This window comes from Emys orbicularis, chromosome 3 (assembly GCF_028017835.1).
Source record: "Emys orbicularis isolate rEmyOrb1 chromosome 3, rEmyOrb1.hap1, whole genome shotgun sequence".
Classification (NCBI taxonomy): domain Eukaryota; kingdom Metazoa; phylum Chordata; order Testudines; family Emydidae; genus Emys; species Emys orbicularis.
The window spans coordinates 191,534,478-191,559,641 of NC_088685.1; the positions used below are offsets into that span (position 1 = coordinate 191,534,478).

Genomic DNA, 25,164 nt, shown 5'->3' on the forward strand with positions numbered 1-25,164 from the left:
GGCACAGGAGCCGGCGAACAGGGCTGCTAACAGGGGAGTTTGAGTGGGAGTTCCATTGGAGGAGAAGGTATACAGCTGAGTCAAGGGAGAGAATTATTCCAGGAGTGGGTGGGTCAGCTTTTGTGGCCTGCATCATGCGGGAGGTCAGACTAGATGATCATAATGGCCCCTTCTGACCTTAAAGTCTATGAGTCTATCTTGACCAGACATAAAGTGGACCAGCAGAGTGGCTCTTATGCTCCTTTTCTGTACAAAAGTACACATATCAACAACTTAATGCTAAACCTCTGTGGATCCATTAGCAATTCAGAATCCAAGCACTTTCTCTGTCCCGAGTCCATGGGAGTGACAGGGGTGTGAAGTGAGCAGGGATCAGGCCTGGAAAAGAAGTGGAGAGCTGGGATTTCAGGGGAATGTGGGCTCCATCCCCCCACAGGGGGGACTCCCCTCATCCCCCTCCATCCCTTCCTAGGCAAGACAGCACAGCAGTTCCCTATAGCCACTGGCTGCCAGCCCCTGGCTGTGCTCTCTGACTCAGTGGAGGAAATAAGATTGCATGATTGAAGCCAATGCTATCTCAGGCAGTATTAACTTTCCCTGCAGACTGGCCATAATTCTGGGGTGGAGCATGCTGCCTTTCCCAGTTTCAGCATTCCTAAAGTGCAGCCGAGCGGGTATTCCACCTACAAACGGTATAAAGTGTTCAACAGCCCTACCTTGACCTCTTGGCACGTTGCAAGCTATGCATGGGTCAAGCCACAGACCTCTGCCTCATCTCATGTGCATCTGCAGAACAGTTTCTACTACATAGCTAAGTTGGCCATGCATGCATGGGAGAATCTTCTTTAGCTATGACCTTTACAAGCTTAACAAAAGAAATCCATGCAAAGTCCTATGCTTGTAGAGAACATGATCTCTAAAAGGCTCAGCACTCAGTCAAATAAATCCCAGTTTTCACTGGAACACAGTGAAAGGCAGTTCTCATTTTCATGACAAATTTAGAATTTCCTACCCCCAGCTGTTTCTGTTGTAGATATGTTTTTAAAGATGTATTTTTTTACAATGGGGAAAGTGTTCATTTTTTCACTTGAATATTCAAAAATGACTTAACCCCTTTTTTGGAAAATGTACTAGCCTCATGCCCAAAAGCTGAGAATTTTAGACAGTTATGAGTGATGGGAAACAGGGCTTCGATTGGACAGTGTTTGGCAATCTTAACTACGGGGGGAGCTCACTACAGCTCTTTTAATTAAGGGAAACAGTAGTGCCATTGAATCTTTTGAGTTCCATAAGACTACGCTTGTGCTTAAAGTTACTCCTGTGTGTACATATTTGCAAGCTCAGACCCTAAGTCAGTGTGAGTTTAGTGTGAAGGACTAGGCTATACCATTTGTGTGCATGATTCTATGAAAGACTATGGGAAACCTTAGCTAGGCAAGATTTGATCATAGAACCAAATCATCTGTTTGAAAGAATGTTGCCAAAAAAAAGTTTCCTTGTATCTGCAGTCTCCATGTTTCAGAAAATAACATCTTTGTGACATCTGAACAAACTGTTTTTAAAAAACAAACCCTTAAATCAAATAATAAAAAAAAAACCCAACCAGACACGTTTTTAGAATAAATTAAAAATAAAATAGTTAGAAAAGGGTCTCTTTCTGTCTTCAAGCCAGAAAAAGTCTGGAACAATTTTTTTCAAACGTTAAAGGATCATTTCCTCCCAGGATAAGAGACTTTATCAAGGTTTTGCCCCAAATGATTTTTTCTAGCTCACTTATTTTAAAGTCTCAAAGGAGTGGTTTTATTATGAAGTGCTGACAGTACTTAACTGTAGTATTGTGTTTGTGCTGTTTTATACTCTGACCTAAGTCACATAGGGGGAAGTAGGAGAAGGGAAACTTTTCCTTCTAGAGAGCATATGTATGTTTAAATTAAAATATACATACAAAACTTTGACTTTTAGTAATTTATCATGATGGTTCTTTATTTTCAATGTTACATTAGACCTTTAGGTACAAGCTGAACCCTAATTCTGTTGAAATGAAAAGGAGTTACTGTACAAAGGGAATATACCTTCTAGTGAAAGCATTACTTTTTTTATAAGAATCAACAACTTGTCAAAATGATTCCCCTACCTATATGCCAAACTCCCCATCCTAGTCCTGCACAGAAAACTGGCAAATATTGGAAGGAGTTATATATACAGAAGTCTGTTGGCCTGCAGTAAAGCCTAATTAAGTCATTGAGAATCTTTCCATTGACTTCCATTGGCTTTGCATCAGGCCCCTAAAGAGAAGAGGTATATCTTTCTTACCAAATAAAATTTTTTAGCAATCCATCTAAATGGCCGCTGATAGTGCCTCTGCTTCCCTCCCAAGGTTTTCTTTTGAGAGGAACTGACTCTCATCACAGTGAGCCTTCTAGTCACATATTAGGGATCTTGCAATTTGTGACAACACCTTCAATTTTGGTTTTGTCTCTATTTTGAGGATGTGAAAAGGCTTTTCTCTCACCCGGGGTGCTGGAACAATCTGTATAGTGGGGATGCTGAGAGCCATTGAACCAAACTGTAAACCACGTATATAATGGAAACCACTTCAAGCCAGGGGGTGTGGTAGCATCCCCAGCACCCTAGTTCCAGCACCTATGCCATCACCTTGTCTGATCCAGTGTATATTACAGAGGTACTATTAGACATCAACTAATGATATGCCTTTTATTCTACTATTTCACAATTGTTTTCTTACATTTGACAAATGTATGGCCCAATCTTGTGGCCCTTATGAAGGCAAAACTTCCAGTGAAGTCAAGATTTGAATCCTGTTCCTTCATGAATTAGGGCTTATTATTATGCTAGTAGTTTAGAGTTTACAGCCCCTGCTCTTGGCTCTCAGGGATTCAGAACAGTGGCTGATATGTCACAAAGATCAGACATCTGGACCCAAAATTTCCACTGAGTATAAGCTCTTCAAGGCAGGGACTGTGTTGTCTTGTGTGTCTGCACAATGCCTAGGCCTGTATCACTGGATTTAACTCTTACTAAAGTCAATGGAAAGACTCCCATTGATTTTACTGGGAGTTGCACTTGGCTCACAATTGTGCCGAGGGCCATTGGGCACTACCCCCATACAAGTAATAAATATAGTAACAGCTAAATTCAATTAAAAGTATTGAATATGCTTAAAATAGTTTGTAGCGCCATCCTTTAGAGACTATTTACTTTTCATCCATCATCTTTCTAAACAGACCCTCCAACAGCAATTCTGGGTCCCAGGGCAGAACAGTCAATGGGACCCCAGCCCACGTGGATGCGGTCCACCTGACATTTAGGTGGTGCTGCCACCTACACTGGCTGGTGCCCAGCAAGTTGCTGCCACCTACGCTGGTTGGTGCCCAGCAAGTTGCTGCCGCCTGTGCTGGCTGGTGCCCAGCAAGCTGCTGCCAGCTGCACTGCTGGTGCCCAGAGAGCTGCCGGCTGTGTTGCTGGGCATGCTCTTCCAACACAGCCATGGCTTCCCCGTGCCTGGCTGGCTGCCTTCGCCACTGCCGGTACAATCCTGCGCATGCCTAGGAGCCCTGCCAGAGGCGACTAGTGGGAGGAACTCAAAGAGGGGCACCAGCTAAGAGGGGGGACACGTGACACCCCCACATGACCCCTTCCATGGGACTCCTCCCCACCCTGCCCCCAGCCCGGGCCCTCCGTGCTCTCCCCATCCCCTCCTCCCCATCCCACGTTACTTGAGCAGGGGGCTCTGTCCTTCTGCTGTGCCAGCCTGGCTCCCACTGCTGTTCGCTGCTCTTCTGGCCGCCAGGCTCCGGAGCCACGCCCGGATGATGCACGGTGCAGCACAGCAGTTACTTGGGAGAGCTCCTGGCTGCGGCAGCAGCTCGCCGCTTCTGGTGATAGTGGCCCAGTGAGCCGGAGTCCCCCCGCCCTCCCTGGCATACTCGGAGTAGGCTCCTGTCCCCAGAAGCTGAGCCTGGGCAGGGAGGGAGAGGGCTGCCACTGTTGTTGCTCCCTGCCTTGCCCAGGCTCAGCTTCTGGGGACAGGAGCCGACTCTGAGCATGCCGGGGAGGGTTCCGGCTCACTCGGCCACTGTCACTAGAGAAGCTGAGCCCCAGGGCAGCTGCTGCGCTGGACCGGGCAGTGTGGCCGGAAGAGGAGAGACTCTGGCCCCACCTCTTCCCTTCCGGCTCTGGCCCCGCCCCTTCCTCTCCCCAGCCAAGGCTGGCTGCTGGGTTGAGTGCCCTGAGCAGGCATCTGGGGAGGGCGGGCAGCCAACCTTTCCCGCCCCCCCCAACCCCTTTAAATTGCCCTGGCCCCTGGGCAATTGCCCCCTTTCTCCCTCCCCGCCGTCGGCGGGCCTGTTTCTAAATTATATGGAGTTATAGTTCCACATAAAGTTTGAAAATGAACCTTGATAACCAACAAACATCGCTTATGCTAGTTCAGAACTTACCAACACACTGTTCCCCGCGTTTCTGGTAACCTGAGGGACACTGGCAGCTGAAAGACCCTCTTAAATTGACGCATACTTGATCTGCCCTGCAGTTATGGGTTCCTGTTGCACATTCATCTATATCTTCATAAAACAGCAAATACAACGTTAGTCAGAAACTTTGGTTCAAATTTAAAAATTTTTACCCATCTCCAACCATACTTTAAATGAAGATAGCAAGTTTCAAATTCATTCAAAAGATTTTTATGCCAGGGTTTATTCTGTTTACAGAACACACAACACTGTTGTGACGTTCCCCTCTGGTGTTATCTGGACCGGTGATCTGCTAGGTCACTCCAATCCTTGACTCTGGGAGCCAGCCTTACCCTGCTTTGCTGTGAGAACCCCCACTCCTGGGCTGTTCACGCACAGCCTCTGGCATGTAAGCTGCTCCTTGTATTGTGCAACCGAATGACTGTAGCCAATATCTCCGGTCCCAGACACAATCCTAGGAACCTCCGTCTTGCAGTGCCCAGTTATGCCTGCTGGATGCTGCAAGCTTATATGAGTTCATCAATTTAACAAAGAAATTGATATGTACCAGACTTATTATCCTAAGGGAAGTGTCTGACACACTTCAAACCAAACACACTGCTTCAGGTAGAATAAACAAACAGATAATATTAACTACAAAGATAAATGTTAAGTGATTATAAGTCAAAGCATAACAAGTCAGATTTGGTCAAATGAAATAAAAGCAAAACACATTCTAAGTTGATCTTAACACTTTCAATGCCCTTACAAACTTAGATGCTTCTCACCACAGGCTGGCTGGTTGCTCTTCAGCCAGGCTCTCCCCTTTGATCAGCGCTTCAGTAGCTTGGTGTGGTGTCTGTAGATGTAGGTGGAAGAGAGAGGAAGAGCATGGCAAAGTCTCTCCCTTTTATAATATTCTTTCTTCCCTCTTGGCTTTGCCCCCCCCGCCTTGAGAGTCAGGTGAGCATTACCTCATCACAGTCCCAAACTGGCCAAAGGAAGGGGGGTGACTCACTTAAAAGTCCAACAGATCCTTTTGTTGCTGCCTAGGCCAGTGTCCTTTGTTCCTGTGAGGCTGGGCTGGGTTTGTCCTATACCTGCCCTGATGAGGTGTGAACTGCCTCTCCACTCTTGGAGAGGTTTTGCCTGGGCTTATTTTAAGCCATGAGGATACATTTTCAGCCTCATAACTACATACATGAAATTATAACCTATAACATTACTATAACATTATTGTAACAAGAATGCTCAGTGCATCGTGAGCCTTCCAAAGATACCCGACATGACAAACTTTGCATTGGATCCCACACAATCATTTTACAAGGATGAACATGGGGGTGCTTGGTGTTCCCCTGAGCTACAGAGTGTCACAACTGTTTGATTCCTTTGGGTCACAAACCAAAAATTTCTAACAATACTTAAATCTGACCGATTGTATCTTAAAATATTTCCAATATTAATTTTTTTCTCCATAGGAATTTATTCTAGGTTGGGCTGGTAGCGCCACCTATTATTAGACCTGTTTTCAATTGCTTACAACTTTCCAAATATTAACTATTTGGGCTGAAATTGTCACTGCTGGGTATCTTTTGTAGGTTGAATATTCAGCTACAATGCTTCAACTGTTTCCAAGAATGAGACAAGCGAAAAATACGTTGTTCTGTGCATGTTAAAAAATATTCTGGTGACCTCTTTTTGTACTGAGAAGGGGACAAGTTTCATTTAGAAGCCCAAGCACAGGGCTGGAGTTTAAAGGGCTCTAGGATGGGACTGAAGACCTGGCAGTGGGCTAACCATTTGTTAAACTTTGTTACCCCGGGAAGGCAACGGAAGTGAAGGAGTGACCTGGCTGGAGAGCTGGGGACATCACAGAACCCTAAAGGCGAAGAGTCTTCAGGGAGAAAGCCCTGGGGGCATTGCTCCATATAGGGCAGGGACAGACTTAAAGCTAGCTCAGAAGGGGCTAAGGACTGAGCCCAGAGACAGTGCTGCAGGTAGCAACAAGGGCATAGTGATAGGCCCTGTTGTACTTTTGTTACCTCGGAAGGGACTTGCTTGTCTGTTCACATATCGAAAGTGTGTGAACTGGCTGGAGGGCTGGGCCACTGAAGACCCACCTGATGAGGTTAATAGCTGACAGGGGGTGTTGGGAGCAGAAAGAGAGAGAGTGCAGGGTCACACCCAACTGAGAGAAGGTGCTCCTGAGAGGTGAGTGTCCCCCATCTCAAATCCATTAGCAAAATGTCTCATCCTTCTGTAGTGCTGGTACATGTACAGGATTAAACAAACTGCTTTCAGTTACTTTCCCGAGCAGTGTCAATCGATGATGAAGTAAACTGCAGAATTCCTAAAGCCAGCTCTGCATTTGGCCGATTGCGCTCCAATGTTTGGGAACGTCGAGGAATCAGCCTACCAACGAAGCTGAAGGTCTACCGAGCAGTGGTGCTTCCAACTCTGCTGTATGCCTGCGAGACGTGGACTATCGGAGTCATGCACGAAGGCTCAATCACTTCCACATTTCCTGTCTGCGAAAGCTTCTACAAATCAGATGGCAGGACAAAGTGCCCGATACTGATGTCCTTACTAGAGCCAGTCTGCCGTCAGTTTACACATTGCTGATGAGAGCCCAGACCAGGTGGGCCGGACATGTTGTGAGAATGTCAGATGAACGCATTCCTAAACAGCTCTTCTACGGAGAACTCACTCAGGGAAAGAGTTCCTATGGAGGACAAAAGAAGCGGTTCAAGGACACGCTGAAGACCTCTTTGAAGTCCTTCGAGATCAACACCGCCACATGGGAAACCTTCGCACTGAACCGTTCAGTATGGTACAGCCTCATTCACACAGGCAGTAATACCTCTGAGGCGAGGCGTATTGCTGAGGCTGAAAAAAAGCGTGAGCTGCGCAAGTCCAGAGCTGCTCGTACACCATCGACAGTGCCATTATATGTCTGCCCGACGTGTGACAGGACGTTTCACGCCCGAATCGGACTGATCAGTCATCTCCGGACGCACAGAGCCCGGTCATCGAAAGAATGAGTTGTTGAGGTCTTCATCGATAACGATGGACGAACATCAGCTCAAGTGGCAGAGGTCTGTGCAGCACATCTAAAGATTCCAACCCTGCTGATGTGGATGTCATTATAAGGCCACATGATGAATTTCTTTTTTTAAAGTTAGGAAATTACACACGCAAAATGACATTGAGAGAACATTATTAAGTTTGCAAAGTTAAAGCACTTAAAGGTAGGAAATGACAGAATTAAGGTTGTCTGTACACCTGAATCTGCCCTCCTTCTGCATACACATTATGATAGTCTTCAGTTATATGATCATATACTCATCAATGGTTTAGATAATGGCATCAAGAGTACACTTATAAAGTTTGTGGATGATACCAAGTTGGGAGGGTGGCAAGTGTTTTGGAGGTTAGGATTAAAATTCAAAATGATCTGGACAAACTGGAGAAATGGTCTGCAGTAAATTGGATAAATTTCAATAAGGACAAATGCAAAGTACTCCACTTAGGAAGGAACAATCAGTTGCACACATACAAAATAGGAAATGACTGCCTAGGAAAGAGTACTGCAGAAAGGGATGATAATGGATCCCAACCTAAATATGAGTCAAAAGTGTAACACTGTTGCAAAAAAAAAAGCAAACATCATTCTGGGATGTATTAGCAAGAATGTTGCGAGCAAGATAGGAGAAGTAATTCTTCCACTCTACTCTGCCCTGATAATTAGGGCCCTATCAAATTCAAGGTCCATTTTGGTCAATTTCACAGTCATATGATTTTAAAAATAATAAATTTCATGATATCAGCTATTTAAATCTGAAATTTTATGGTGTTGTAATTGTAGGGGTCCTGACCCAAAAAGGAGTTGTGGGAGGGTCACAAGGTTATTGTAAGGGGGGTTGCGGTACTGCTACCCTTACTTCTGCATTGCTGCTGGCAGTGGTGCTGCCTTCAGAGCCAGGCAGCTGGAGAGCGGCAGCTGCTGGCTGCGAGTCCAGCTCTGAAGGCAGAGCCACCACCAGCAGCAGTGCAGAAGTCAGGATGGCATGGTATAGTATTGCCACCCTGACTTCTGCGCTACTGCCTGTAGAGCTGGGCCCTCAGTCAGCAGCTGCCACTGTCCGGCCACCCAGCTCTGAAGGCAGCAGTGCAGAAGTAAAGGGTGGCATGGTATGGTATTGCTACCCTTACTTCTGTGCTGCTGCTGTCGGGGCGTTGCCTTCAGAACTGGGTGCCCAGCCAATGGCCACTGCTCTCCGGCCGCCTAGCTCTGAAGGCAGCACAGAACTAAGGGTGGAAATACTGCAACCCCCCTAAAATAACATTGTGACCCCCCTGCAACTCCCTTTTGGGTCAGACACCCCAATTTGAGAAACACTGGTCTTCCCCATGAAATCTGTACAGTATAGGGTAAAAGCACACAAGAGACCAGATTTCACAGAGGAAGACCAGATTTCACGGTCTATGATGCATTTTTCATGGCTGTGAATTTGGTATGGCCCTACTGATATGGCCTCAACTGTTGTGTCCAGTTCTGGGTGCCACATTTCAGGAAATATGTGGAAAAATGCAAGAGAAGAGCAATAAAAATGATTAAAGATCTAGAAAACATGACTAATGAGGGAAGATTGAAAAAATTGGGTTTGTTTAGTCTGGAGAAGAGAAGACTGGGGGGACGGACGGACATGATAGCAGTTTTCAAGTACATAAAAGGTTTTTACAAAAAGGAGGGGAAAATTATTCTCATTAACCTCTGAGAATAGGACAAGAAGCAATGGGCTTCAATTGAAGTAAGGGTGGTTTAGGTTGGACTCTAGGAAAAACTTCCTAACTGTCAGGGTGGTTAAGCACTGGAATAAATTGCCAAGGGAGGTTGTGGAATCTCCATCATTGGAGATTTTTAAGAGCAGGTTAGACAAACACCTGTCAGGGATGGTCTAGATAATACCTAGTCCTGCCATGAGTTCAGGGGACTGGATTAGATGACCTCTCGAGGTCCCTTCCAGTTCTATGATTCTATTTTTTCACAGAACCCTGGCCACATTTAGTACACAGGATGGATCTGCTCTGGGGATGATCAGGTTAGTGTCCAAAGAAGGCTGTTGTCTGTAGAATCCCTGCCTCATTTCTTGCAGAAGCTGGAAAGTGTGTACTATTTGTACCACTGGGGCAGGTGGGTCTAGGCCTGCCCATAACTAAAGGCTTGCCCTTCAGATAAGGAGGAGGGACCACAAAGCCCAGGCTACAATTGAGTTCTTGAGACAACAAACGAAAAAAACAGGAGCAGGAGTGAGGTAAGATTTTAAAAATGAGGGATCCAGAGGAGAACCCCAAGCAGCAAACCCTGGACAGCGCCCACTGCTTCTCTAAAGTATCCAAGGAGTCAGTGGATGCTGCCCAGAGGAACTCTGCCTGGAGACGTGAGCAGACGAGGTACAGGAAATAGGCCCCACAGTCGCTGGGTGCCCTCTGCCCAGCTTCCTCCTCTTGAAGTGATGGATGGCCATCTTGGCTAGTTCTAGGAGGAGACTGAGGAGGAGGTCCTTTGACTTGGTGGGGCCAGGGATGGGGTGTGCATAGATTAGGGTGACCAGATGTCCTGATTTTATAGGGACAGTCCCGATTTTTTGGTCTTATCTTATATAGGCTCCTATTACCTCCCAACCCTGTCCCAATTTTTCATACTTGCTGTCTGGTTACCCTAGCATAGATCAGGAGGAACAGGGATGGAAAATGTGTAGAGAATGAGGCAGGGAATTGCAGGAAGAGAAAGGAGGGTCTCATGGTTAAGGCAGCTGAATGATGCCCTAGAGCAGCGGTTCTCGAACTGTGGGTCAGGACCCCAAAGTGGGTCACAACCCCATTTTAATGGGGTTGCCAGGGCTGGCATTAGACTTGCTGGGACCTGGGGCTGAAGCCAAAGCCCGAGCCCTCACGGCGGGCCTCGGGTTTTGGCTTCAGCCCTGGGTGACGGGACTCAGGTTACAGGCCCCCGCCCAAGGTTGAAGTCCTTGGACTTTGGCTTTGGCACCCCCACCCTCTGTGGTGGAGCTCAGGCTTCAGCTTTGGCTTGCCCCCGCCTGGGGTGGAGGGGCTTGGGCGGCCTCAGGGCTCAGTCCTCTCTCCTGGGGTTGTGTGGTAATTTTTGTTGTCAAAAAGGGGTCGCGGTGCAATGAAGTTTGAGAACCCCTACCCTAGAGACATGGATTCTACCCCTGCTTCTGGCAGAGAGAACCTACATGATGCTACTCAAATCACTTAAACCAAACTTTTCACAAGTGGGTGGCCACTAATTATCTTCCTCATTTTCTGATTGCCTGACTTGAGACCTTGTGGTCTGATTTGCAGAAGTTCTGAGCACTCACAGCTGCAACTGAAGCCAATGGAAGCTGTGGTTTGAACATATACATGCTATATAATGTTAAGTACTCTGAAAAATCAGAGTATTTCAAATTGGGCACCCAGAATTAGTGGATGGTTTTGACCTTATTTTGTGTGCCTCGGTTCCCAATCTGTAAAGCAATAGTACTCTCTCACACACAAGGGGGCTGAATGAAGTTTGCACAGGCAACTGAATTCTGGCATTTCCTAACTTTTAAATGATTAACTTTGTAATCTTAACAATGTTCTTTTAATGTAGTTTTTTGTGTATGTAATTATATGTACGATTCCATGCAGTTTATAAGTCAGACTGAATGCAGATAAATAAAAGTATACAAAAGAGTAACTATTGTGTTTTTCTGATATTCTGATTTGTTTTCTTCATAATATCTTGGTGTACTTAGTTATAATTACGCTCTGTGTGTTGATAAGGATTGTATACAACTAAATTACAATTTGCTTTATCACTTGATCATCCAACTTGTTTCTTAGAGTTTCTTATTGTAACCTGACACAGAACAGTGAAAGGACTTTGTAATGTTGGCTTTCTACACAAACTGGAAGCTGTAGGCTGAATAAACAAATTCCTTAAAACTCATGATCTCTAGTTTACAAATCTCAGCTGAACTCTCTATTTGTACAGGCACTGGGGATCTTAGAACATCACCTGTGGCAGATTCTGGGTGGTGCTTTGGAAAAAGTGATGGATTCTTTCACATATCAAATGAAAATAATTTTGACCACAAAATTCAATAAAAAATAAACTATCAACAGTTTGAATTAATTTTCAGTGTTTGCCCTTTTCTCAAATGTCCAAATATTTGCTATATACTTCCTCTAAATCTGACAGCTCAAATAAAGGTCTAACTCTTGTGCTGTCCTTTTCATTTCTGCATGTTATCAGTTCTGAAGTCAGCATACTAATATACAGCATACTAATATAGAAGTAGCTGACTCCACTGTCCTGGACTGACAGCTGAGAAGCTCGTGTTCAGATGCAGAGCAGGTTTTTCAGGCACTAGACCAGGCTGCCTAGCACAGAACAGACAGGCCATTAAGGGCTTGATCCAAAGTGCAGTGAAGTCAATATGACTGCATTGACTTCAATGTGCTTTGTATGGGATGCCTAGTCTTTGCATAAAAATGGAGGAAAGCTGTTTATACTGCTTATATACTTTCACCTTTTCAATAATATTCCTGGAACAAGGCACATTTAACCTCTGATGACAACTAAATGGGTAGAAGTGTCACTGCTCCAGAGCAAGCAATGCTCTGGACAAACAGCCTTGCTAGAGGGACACAGTCTTCTCAGTAACAGGCACTCCAAAAGCATACTGCAATAAGACAGTGTAAATAAATATTAATTTTATTTCTTTTTTATGAACTCATCAGTCTGGCATGAGAAACTTTGTACAACTCACTTTTGATAAAGGCTTTTACACCTACTCCATCACATCTTGTGCTATTGTTGCTGTCCCAGAGTTCAGTTTTTAAATCACCTTAACACTATCTCACTAATGGAGAGTTAGGTTTGTCATGAATGCTTGCTTTATAGGATTGTGAAGTAGACTAGTCTTGTAAGTAGTGGCTACCTTTGCTGGAAAACTTAGCTTCAGCTCTAACAAGTAGGTCTGTGCTGGGGTGTATAGGCCCACATGGACAAGTAAGGGGCCAGAGAGGTCCTGGCAGCAGGGCTAGCCCCACTCTTCCAGCCTTGTCATTTATGCATGATAGGGAGGAGGCCTTTAAAAGGGAGGAAAAAGCAGGCGGGGGCACGGGCAGGAGAGGAGAGAAGGATTGTCCTAAACAGCAGACTGCAGGAGTGACTCCTGAAGCTGTACAGGGAACTCTTCCTCATGGTCAGGGTGAAGGTTTCCTGCCTAGGATATAGCGGACTCTTAAGGTAAGACCGGCTGAACCTGTCTCAAAGAGCCAGTCAGAGCGATTTCCCCAAACCCATTACACTGGGGCTGGATCATTGGTAGCACTATAGACTAGCCAGTTCCCTAGCCCTGTGCTAACCCCCAACCTGTAGGACCAGAGTGTCTGTTTTGTCTGGCCCCTCCCTCACAGACCAAGCTGGTATGGTTGAACGTGCCAGGAGCAGAAAGCCCCCACCGACACAGACTCTGGGGATCTTTAGACAAGGCACAGACACCAGAAACAGGAGTACGTCGGAGTGTGTCTTGTCTGCAATCCTCTTCAGCATTCCCATTGACTGGGTAATGTGGCGTAGAACAGAAGACATGCCAAGAGGCATTAGATGGACACCCTTCTCATCCCTTGAAGACCTGGACTTTGCAGCTAATCAGGGGGGAGGGATAGCTCAGTGGTTTGAGCATTGGCCTGCTAAACCCAGGGTTGTGATTTCAGTGCTCAAGGGGGCCATTTAGGTATCTGGGGCAAAAATCTGTCTGGGGATTGGTCCTGCTCTGAGCAGGGGGTTGGACTAGATGACCTCCTGAGGTCTCTTCCAACCCTGATATTCTATGATCTTACTCTCCTATCACAATACCCAACATCATATATAAGAATAAACAACCTGACTCAACACATTCAGCCAGCAAATTGGACTGAAAATCAACCACAATAAGACAGATACCATGACCTTTAATATTGCCTCACCATCACCAGTACAGATAGAGGATCATGTTCTCACCAATGTAGAAACATTCACATACTTGGGCAGCACCATCAGCAAGGACAGTGGAACAAGCCAGGACATCCAGAACAGAATCAATAAAGCCAGGAACACCTTCAGGAGCTTAAATACAGTCTGGAAATCATCAAAATACAACACCAAAACGAAACTCAAGATTTTATCAGAGCTGACTACTTTCAACACTATTTTATAGTGTAGAATGCTGGGGAATGACAAAGTATGACATGTCCAAACCATACAGCCTGCCTCAGAAAAATCCTCCATATCTTTTGGCCCAGAATAATTTCAAACCAAGACCTATTCACACAGTGCAGCCAAGAAGATATGACCACCATCATTGCCAGGAGGCGTTGGAGATGGATTGGGCAGGTGCTTCAGATAAAAACTGATTCCATCACCAGAATAGCAATAAGATGGACACCTGAAGGCAAATGAAAATGAGGCTGCCCAAAAACAACAAGGTGAAGAGCTGTGGAAGCTGAGCTGAAAAACCTGGGGCACAGCTGGGGAACCATTGAATGACTTGCCAGAAACAGACAGGCGTGGAGGAACTTCATCGCTGCCCTAAACACCAGAGGTGTAATGGGAACTAACTAACCAACTAACTATAAAGGGCAGAGCTCCCCTTGCAAATAGGGAAGTGGGCCTATATTGTGACCACCCCGTGTAGACAACTGGATGTGGTCAAGTTCCCCTACTTCCTGAGGGAGGAATCACCAAGGGCTCTGTTACAAGGTCATTTTAAAGTCCATTGCTATTGCAAACACCATTGTGTGGACTTCTCCATTGGTTTTTTACCCTCTATGATTAAACTTGATATGTGCATTTCCTAAGCTCTTAACTGAAGACAACTTGTCAGAACTATCAATAATTCATTTAAGTGATAATAGCCCTCAAATATAGGGCCTTGTGTCAATCTGATGATGCGGGTTGTTCCTCTGTATATAGTATAGGGATCCTCCTACTGCCATCTATCCTTTGGTTGGTGATGGCAATAGACCATACACTTCAATTCTATATATAACTAATATAAGCTTCAAGTTTTCTGTTCCCAGACTATTTCATTCACATTGTTTTGTACCATCTATCTTCTCTGATCACTATTTTTGTTTAAATGGAAAGCTTTTATTAGGATAAATGGTATAGAATATCCAGCTCAGAATCAAACACAGAAACAAGAGTGTCTGATCCGAGAGGGTCATTAAATCTGACAAATCAGTCATGTTTCCAGTCATTTTTATTTCACTTCTGCTTCTTCACATTAGAATCATAGAATCTCAGGGTTGGAAGGGACCTCAGGAGGTCATCTAGTCCAACCCCCTGCTCAAAGCAGGACCAATTCCCAACTAAATCATCCCAGCCAGGGCTTTGTCAAGCCGGGCCTTAAAAACCTCCAAGGAAGGAGACTCCACCACCTCCCTAGGTAACGCATTCCAGTGCTTCACCACCCTCCTAGTGAAATAGTGTTTCCTAATATCCAACCTAGACCTCCCCCCACTGCAACTTGAGACCATTGCTCCTTGTTCTGTCATCTGCCACCACTGAGAACAGCTGAGCTCCATCCTCTCTGGAACCCCCCGCTCAGGTAGTTGAAAGCAGCTATCAAATGAACCACATATCTCATTTAGTACCAGCTCACTCATTGCGTATGTCTGCACTGAAGCTGGAGAAGATACTTCCAGCTTAGGTAGATGTATATATGCTAGGTTTAATTGAGTTAACATGCTAAAAAATAGCAGTTTACACATGCTATTCCATGGACCACACCTCTTTGTTCCACTTGATCTTTCAGGACAAACCCTCTCCAGCAGAATATGAATAGCAATGAGGCTATTGGGAATCCATGCCTTTGGGCCTCTACCTAACGCAGACACCTATGACTGGAGCTTATTTGTCACCACTGAGGGAGTGCAGTTTGCAGAAGACAGGCTTTTCTAGGGGGTTGGCCCATGGCTGTGGAATGAATTCCCACAGGAACTAAGAATCATCACAAACCTTCCGCTCTAAGTGCAAGGCATGTTTCTTTGACCTTGCCTTCTCTAACATAAACATATAGCAATGCGAGTGTATGTTTGTGTGTATAAATAAATTGTATTTTCCAAAACAAAACACTCCACTGCACACACACTTCTCTCCTTGGGAAGGCGATGAGAGAACAAACACATGATGGATGTTAGTCACATTATTTAGTGCACTACTGGAAGGCATTCATATACTATGATGATGAGTGTGGTATAAGAACTTCTTTAGAATAGAAAAGAATGTACTTTTATGACCTCATTCTTGGACATCTCTCTATTCCCTCTTCATCCTCTTCCCCCCCGCCCCAAAACTCAGTGTCATCATCATACTAATGTTTGTTTTCTTGAGTGTTTCAGAATAGCTGCTATCTTATATAAATTTCTCCTGGGAAATGCCTAAATCTATCCCCACCAGGGCAACAAGAAGGCCCATGTCCCCACCCCCCGGGTCCCCTGCCCAGGGCAGGTGGAGGGTCCATGGCTTCCCACAGCTTTCTGCGTGGCTCTTATCCTGACCTGGCTCCGGCTTCTGGCCAGGGGGTGGGGCCTCAGGGGCTGAAGAGCAGCAGCTGGGCCATGGTAAGAGCCGCCTGAGCAGCTGTGGGGTGCTGTGGACCCTCCACCTGCCCTGGGCGGGGAGTCTGGGGGGTGGGGACATGGGGAGCTGTTCTTGGGGCCCCCCACCCTGGGCAGGTGGAGGGTCCATGGCTCCCCACAGCTGCCCAAGTTCCCAGACCCAGGGCCGCTCTTACCCAGGCTGGGCTCCAGCTTCCGGCCTGGTCAGGGGGCAAGGCCTCGGGGAGAAGAGGAGGGGCAAGGGGCTGGGCCCGTGGCAAAAAGTGGACTGACCAGGCCCGTTCACTTTAAAAACTGGGAGGGCCATGGTCCCTTGGCCCCCTGTGTTCTGGTGCCCCTGACCCCTATCACTTTCTTAGTTACTGGTGACTGTATTTTTCTATTCCCTTTCCATATGTTACATAAGAACATAAGAACGGCAGTACCGGGTCAGACCAAAGGTCAATCTAGCCCAGTATCCTGTCTTCCAACAGTGGCCAATGCCAGGTGCCCCAGAGGGAGTGAACCTAACAGATAATGATCAAGTGATCTCTCTCCTGCCATCCATCTTCACCCTCTGACAAACAGAGGCTAGGGACACCATTCCTTACCCATCCTGGCTAATAGCCATTAACGGACTTAACCTCCATGAATTTATCCAGTTCTCTTTTAAACCCTGTTATAGTCCTAGCCTTCACCACCTCCTCAGGCAAGGAGTTCCACAAGTTGACTGTGCGCTGTGTGAAGAAGAACTTCCTTGTATTTGTTTTAAACCTGCTGGCCATTAATTTCATTTGGTGGCCCCTAGTTCTTATATTATGGGAACAAGTAAATAACTTTTCCTTATTTACTTTCTCCATGTCACTCATGATTTTATATACCTCTATCATATCCCCCCTTAGTCTCCTCTTTTCCAAGCTGAAAAGTCCTAGCCTCTTTAATCTCTCCTCATATGGGACCTGTTCCAAAGCCCTAATCATTTTAGTTGCCCTTCTCTGAACCTTTTCTAATGCCAGTATATCTTTTTTGAGATGAGGAGACCACATCTGTGCGCAGTATTCAAGATGTGGGCGTACCATGGATTTATATAAGGGCAATAAGATACTCTCCGTCTTATTCTCTTTTTAATGATTCCTAACATCCTGTTTGCTTTTTTGACCACTGCTGCACACTGCATGGTCTTCAGAGAACTATCCACAATGACTCCAAGATCTTTTTCCTGATTCGTTGTAGCTAAATTAGCCCCCATCATATTGTATGTATAGTTGGGGTTATTTTTTCCAATGTGCATTACTTTACATTTATCCACATTAAATTTCATTTGCCATTTTGTTGCCCAATCACTTAGTTGTGTGAGATCTTTTTGAAGTTCTTCACAGTCTGCTTTGGTCTTACCCATCTTGAGCAGTTTAGTATCATCTGCAAATTTTGCCACCTCACTTTTTACCCCTTTCTCCAGATCATTTATGAATAAGTTGAATAGGATTAGTCCTAGGACTGACTCTTGGGGAACACCACTAGTTACCCTTCTCCATTCTGAGAATTTACCATTTATTCCTATCTTTTGTTCCCTGTCTTTTAACCAGTTCTCAGTCCACGAAAGGACCTTCCCTTTTATCCCATGTGTTGTGTATTTGGTTGTCGTGGTTTTTGTTCCTATGGCAACTGAGTTAGATTATTAGGGGATAGCCAGCCAGTTCCAACTGGCTGGCCAGGTCAGTGAGTGTCTGTAAATAAATGGTTGCTTTGTAAGCTTGCTGCTCTCTGGTCTCAAGTGATTTCTTCCTAAACCTGCTGCCCCCAAGGATATGACAAAGTGGCGACGAGGATGGGATACCTGTGCTGCCCCAGCAACAGAAGGAAGTAGAAGTCAAGGTAAAGAAAAAGAAAAAAAAAACCTACCAAACTCTTTTAGCTGTTGCTTGTTTGCACTGACTGTGAAACTGAAACTAAAACCATGGCTACCCTTACAGGGACACTGGAACCTTTTGATGAGAATATAGGGCAGTGGCATGTGTATACTGAGCGTTTTGAGCTTTTTGTTATTGCAAACGACATTACAGAAGCGAAGAAGGTGCCATTATTCTTAAGTGTTGTAGGGGCTAAAACCTACTCCCTGCTACGCAGCTTACTACACCCTGTTAAGCCTGAGACCAAATCTTACAGTGACATTGTGGAAATCCTGGGGTCCCATTTTCCCCCAAAACCACTGGTAATTGCTGAAAGATATAGGTTCCACAAAAGAGACCAGAAAGAAGATGAAACAGTGCTACAATTTGTAGCAACTTTGAGAAAGCTTGCAGAACACTGTGAATTTAAGGAGTTGTTAAATGATGCCCTGTGTGACAGGTTAGTGTGTGGCCTGTACAGTGAAGCTATACGGAAGCGCCTATTGACAGAGGTTCAGCTTACCTTACAGAACGCTGTTGATATTGCTGTCTCCATGGAATTGGCTACAAAGGAGGTGCAATACATCGGTGCATCCCCTAGGGTGCATAAGGTGTCACAAGAACCTAACCACAAAACTGTGGGGAGTCAGGAATGTTACCACTGTGGTAAGCCGGGTCACCAGGCATCAGAATGCTGGTGTAAGTACCTGGTGTGTCGACACTGTGGCAAAAAGGGACACATTGAGTGTGCCTGTAAACAAAAGAAAAAGAGGTCTGTGGTCTGGCCGACCAAAAGGGGAACCCTGCATACCCTAGAGCAGACCCAGGATGACCAAGGTGACACCTCATCGCAAGAAGAAGTGCCACTGCACGTTTTGTCTTTGGCAGTGGGCTCACATGAATACTGGGTAACCCCGTTGTTGGATGGCAAACCTATATGCATGGAACTGGACACCAGTGCAGCCGTCTCGCTGGTCTCCGAGACTGTGTATAAAGAAAAGCTACAGCATCTTCCGCTTAAGGCAACAAAAACTGTTCTGAAGACGTATACGGGAGAAGCTGTGCCCATGTTGGGCACTATTGATGTTAAGGTGGAGCTCAATGGACAGGCTGCTAAATTGCCACTGTTTGTGGTGAGAGGTAATTACCCAGCCTTAATGGGTAGGTCTTGGCTTGGGAAGATTCAGCTGAACTGGGCAGAAGTGCACCGAATGACTAAAGAAGAAACCGGTCTGACCACTATATTAAGGAAACATGCTGCTGTTTTTTGGAGAGGATCTGGGGAGTATGAAGGGAATCACTGTGACATTGAACATTAAACCTGATAGTCGACCAAAATATCTGAAAGCCAGGACTGTGCCATATGCCATCAGGCCAAAAGTTGAAGCGGACCTGGAGCGCCTGGTCACCAATGGAGTTCTAATACCAGTTACCCATAGCCCATGGGCCACTCCTATCGTTCCAATAGTGAAGAAAGACAGCTCCCTCCGGATTTGCGGTGATTTTAAAGTCACTGTCAACCCAGTGTTGTGTGCAGAGCAATACCCACTTCCCCGCATTGATGACCTCTTCGCGGGCCTGGCTGGGGGACAAAAGTTCAGTAAGATTGATCTGAGTCAAGCGTTTTTACAGATGCACGTTGATGAAAAGTCTCAAGAGCTGTTGACGATTGTGACTCATAAGGGGCTTTATCGATACTGTCGCCTACCCTTCGGAATAACGTCTGCTCCCACCCTGTTCCAGAGGGCTATGGACCAGATCTTGTATGGCTTGCCAGGAGTTCAGTGCTATCTGGACGACATCCTGGTCACTGGAAGGAATGAAGAGGATCACTTAAAGAATGTAGAGGCTACCCTACAAAGACTGGAAGAGTATGGCCTACGAGTCCGCAAAGACAAGTGTGAATTCTTCCAGCCCTCTGTTGAATATTTGGGACACATCATTGATGCTGTAGGTCTTCATAAGGCCCCTGCAAAAGTTAAGGCTATTGTGGAGGCTCCCCCACCTCGAAATGTTAGCCAGCTGCGCTCGTTTCTAGGACTCTTGAACTATTTTGGAAAGTTCATCTCACAGTTAGCCACACTGCTAAAACCACTTCACGAACTCCTTGGGCAGAACAAGACCTGGAAGTGGACTGAAGCCTGTAACGTTACATTTAACAAAGCTAAGGATGCATTGATAAATTCTGAATTTCTAACGCACTTTGATCCAGCCTTACCCCTACAATTGGCCTGCGATGCATCCCCTTATGGAATGGGAGCAGTCGTGTCACACATTATGCCTTCGGGAGAAGAGAGACCTATTGCTTTTGCTTAACGCACTCTAAGCAAAGCAGAAACTAACTATGCCCAAATCAAACGTGAGGCATTGGGAATCATTTTTGGAATTCGGAAGTTTCATCAGTACCTGTTTGGGCGGAAGTTTACTCTTCTCACAGACCATCGACCTCTGACATCAATTTTTGGACCCTACACAGGCATTCCCCCATTAGCTGCTAGTCGTATGCAACGTTGGGCATTGTTACTTTCAGCGCACACCTATGAAATTAAATATCGGAAATCCATTCTGCACGGCAATACAGATGGTCTCTCAAGGTTGCCTTTGCCAGTCAAACATCAAGCTAGTGCCCAAAAGGAAATCTTCTACTTTGAACAGGTAGAGAATACACCCATCACTGCTACTCAGATAAAGAAGGCAACTCGCGTTGACCCAGTATTGTCCCAAGTTATGGACCTGGTGATGCATGGAAAATCTCGACACACCTCTCCGGTCTCACCTGACCTTGTTACCTACATATCCAGGAGGACGGAGTTATCGATTCAATCTGGTTGTTTGTTGTGGGGGAGACATGTCATTATCCCACCACCACTGAGATCACAGATGTTAGAACAGCTACATTCCGGTCACTGTGGAATAGTGCGCATGAAGGAAATTGCACAAAGCTATTTTGGTGGCCTGGATTGGACAGTGCTATTGAAGAGAAGGCAAAAGCTTGTATGTCATGTCAGGGTGTGAGGAATGCATCCCAGTGGGCACCCCTACACCCATGGGACTGGCCTGAAAACCCGTGGCAACGTATTCACGTTGACTTCACTAGGCCCCTGGAAGGAAGCATGTTCTTGGTGGTGGTAGATGCCCATTCTAAATGGCCCGAAGTCTCTATAATGCAGTCCACTACTGCAGAGAGTACTATCCAAAAACTACGGGGACTCTTTAGTCGTTTCGGTCTGCCAGAACAACTTGTGAGCGACAACGGACTGCAGTTCGTCTCTCAGGAGTTTCAAAATTTTATGAAGGCAAATGGAATACACCATATCACTTCAGCACCATATCATCCATCCACCAATGGATTAGCTGAAAGATTTGTGCAGACAATGTAACAAGCTTTGAAATCGGCACGGGGACAACACTCCATTCCAAAGCGTCTGGATACCTTCTTACTTTCCTACAGAAACACACCTCATGCTACGACCAAGGCATCCCCGGCCTTTCTAATGATGGGACGACAGCTGCACACTTGCTTTGATCTGCTGAAACCTTCTGAACCCCGACAAATTGTGCAACGTCAGCAGCAATATCAAGTCATCAGACGGGCACCCAGAGCAAAAGACTGAACCTTTAGCCCGGGACAGCCGGTTTTGGCTCGGAATTATACTTCTGGAGCTAAATGGGTCCCTGCCACGATCATCACTCAAACAGGACCTGTTTCCTACACAGTCCGGACTGCAGAGAATCTCACCTGGTGACGACATGTAGATCAGCTGTTGCCAGGTCATGCCAGCCCTCAGGACACATCTTCAGTTGAGTTGTCTGACTTCACCTCTTCTGGCGAGACCCCGAATCAAGAATCACCTGTTCCTGACTGTTCTCCTCCATTACTGCCGGCGGCTGAGATACCCCTTTGCCCGGCACGAGCTGATACCATCTCCTCACCCGTTTGTGCTGCGAACCCTGAGCCCATTGTCAGGCCTGCGCCCATGGTACTTTTCGGTGCAACAACACCAGAAGTTCGCCGTAATCCACCTAGAGACCGAAGACCTCCTCAATGGCTGGATCTTTAGCTAGGGCGAACCCACAGTTATGGGGCAAAATAACCCCTGGGTTTAGCTGGGAATGGAGGCAGTCTACCCTCCTTCTCTAGTCTAGTGTTTGTTTTATTTAGGGGATGTTCTTATTTAAGGGGGGAGGAATATGTTGTGTATTTGGTTGTTGTGGTTTTTGTTCCTATGGCAACTGAGTTAGATTATTAGGGGATAGCCAGCCAGTTCCAACTGGCTGGCCAGGTCAGTGAGTGTCTGTAAATAAATGGTTGCTTTGTAAGCTTGCTGCTCTCTGGTCTTAAGTAATTTCTTCCTAAACCTGCTGCCCCCAAGGATATGACACCATGACAACTTAATTTACGTAAGAGCCTTTGGTGAGGGACCTTGCCAAAGGCTTTCTGGAAATCTAAGTACATTATGTCCACTGGATCCCCCTTGTCCACATATTTGTTGACCCCTTCAAAGAACTCTAATAGATTAGTAAGACACGATTTCCCCTTACAGAAACCATGTTGACTTTTGCCCAACAATTTATGTTCTTCTATGTGTCTGACAATTTTATTCTTTACTATTGTTTCAACTAATTTGCCCGGTACTGATGTTAGACTTAGCGGTCTGTAATTGCCGGGATCACCTCTGGAGCCCTTTTTAAATATTGGCGTTACATTAGCTATCTTCCAGTCATTGGGTACAGAAGCCGATTTAAAGGACAGGTTACAAACCCTAGTTAATAGTTCCGCAACTTCACATTTGAGTTCTTTCAGAACTCTTGGGTGAATGCCATCTGGTCCCAGTGACTTGTTACTGTTAAATTTATCAATTAATTCCAAAATCTCCTCTAGTGACACCTCAATCTGTGACAATTCCTCAGATTTGTCACCTACAAAAGCCAGCTCAGGTTTGGGAATCTCCCTAACATCCTCAGCCGTGAAGACTGAAGCAAAGAATCCATTTAGTTTCTCCGCAATTACTTTATCGTCTTTAAGCGCTCCTTTTGTATCTTGATCGTCCAAGGGCCCCACTGGTTGTTTAGCAGGCTTCCTGATTCTGATGTATTTAAAAAACATTTTGTTGTTACCTTTTGAGTTTTTGGCTAGCTGTTCTTCAAACTCCTCTTTGGCTTTTCTTATTACATTTTTACACTTAATTTGGCAGTGTTTATGCTCCTTTCTATTTACCTCACTAGGATTTGACTTCCACTTTTTAAAAGATGCCTTTTTATTGCTCACTGCTTCTTTTACATGGTTGTTAAGCCACGGTGGCTCTTTTTTAGTTCTTTTACTGTGTTTTTTAATTTGGGGTATACATTTAAGTTGGACCTCTATTATGGTGTCTTTGAAAAGCATCCATGCAGCTTGCAGGGATTTCACTTTAGTCACTGTACCTTTTAATTTCTGTTTAACTAACCCCCTCATTTTTGCATAGTTCCCCTTTCTGAAATTAAATGCCACAGTGTTGGGCTGTTGAGGTGTTCTTCCCACCACAGGGATGTTAAATGTTATTATATTATGGTCACTATTTCCAAGCGGTCAGTGTTACACACACACACACACACATATATATATATACACTCTGATAGCCACTTCAGATTAGATCAGTAACCCATAGTTAACACTGTCTTGTACTTTGCCAGTATCCTTTCTTTATTCCTTTATATTTTCTAATCTCACCTATCATTCTAGCTGATGACGGTGTGTATAAATCAACAGCTGCATGACTGTGCCAAATTGTTAAATGTCTTGTATCATGTTTGATAGTGGAAGCATGCAGCATACACATTGTATTTAGTATTTTATAACTTATGGAATCTATCACAGTCTCATCATTGCAAATCACTCACAAAAACAAACAGAAGTTTGGGCAGCGATACTAACTTTGTGGCAACTAGCCACTCCCTCACCAGAAATGATAGCAGAAAAGTGAGAAAATATAAGACAATATCATAGCCAAAATGCATCCAGCAAAGGCTTGGCTGAATAGCTGAGCTCTGCATCATTCTCTGAAGGATAATAAATGCTGACAGATTGCCAGAGGAAGTAAGCTTCATAGTAAGGGACCCTCCACTGAGATTACCCTGTCTCCAGTCCTCAAGCATAAACATCTAGGAGCTGTTAATGAAAGCACAGTGGTTAATGTCAGCCATCATGAGAGCACATGGTAGTGTCTAATATATGCCTTTATTTAAATTTTCATCTTTTTTTGTGATAGGGATTTCTCATGTATTTTCCCCTCCTATCCAAGGATGTGTTCCAAAGAGACTCTCAGTTCCTCAAGGTGGTTAATCAAGCTATCTAGTGTATCCCAAATAGAGCCAGTAAGCTTTTTATCATGTCACAGCTCAACATTCTGGGCCTCCATTTTTTATCTTGTTTTAAACCCAGTTCCCCCTCCTCAACAAGTACACTAACCCTACACAATTTCTTTTGAATAGCTTTATTTTCTCTAGCAATAGATACACACTAATTTATTTTAAAATTCATTTTGAGTTAAGCCACTTTCTGTATTTGCAGTGCCTTAAACAACAGTCATATTACTTGAAGAGGCTTGCATTGAGAGCTAAGTTTTGTTGCTAGATTTATTTGTACTTGCTTTACATAGTTATAAGTGTTGGGTAGTTTTTATTTTACTATAACTTGCATTGGAATTGAGTAGTTTGGTTACCATGTACTGTTTGTAGTTATTACATCACAAAAAACTACCTTAAAAGAATGTTAAGGTTGCAAAGTCAAACATTCAGAAGTTAGGAAATGCAATGTGTTCAACTTTAATTCAGCCCACTTGTGCGTGCGCGTTATAATAGTATTGAATTACATGATCACATAACATTTTTAACACAGACTTGCACTCAATCAAACCCCACCATTCCCAGAGTGGGATCAGGTGGCATGGCTTTCTCTATTCAAGCAGAATGTACCCAGATGCTACAAAAGATTAATGGTATATAAAGTCCTTAGTTAGATGTTATGGGTCAAAGTGATGGTGGGGGGAAAATAACTGAAGTTAACTACATTAAAATTTAGGGTAATGGGCTCTGAGTAAAAATGCATTTCAACATCTCTTTCAGAAATGTTTATGATGGTATACTATGGTATTGCCACCAGACCCCAATCACTCATCATAATA

General features: G+C 45.0%; 1 protein-coding gene across 1 annotated transcript in view; it reads right to left on the minus strand.

Moving 5' to 3' along the window:
* EFEMP1 (EGF containing fibulin extracellular matrix protein 1) overlaps positions 1 to 25,164 on the minus strand; it is an 83,864-nt gene that overhangs the window by 18,177 nt on the left and 40,523 nt on the right. Inside the window, exon 4 of the mRNA XM_065401550.1 lies at positions 4,461 to 4,583. Within this exon, the coding sequence (XP_065257622.1) occupies positions 4,461 to 4,583 (123 nt within the window). The remainder of the gene's footprint in view (positions 1 to 4,460; positions 4,584 to 25,164) is intronic.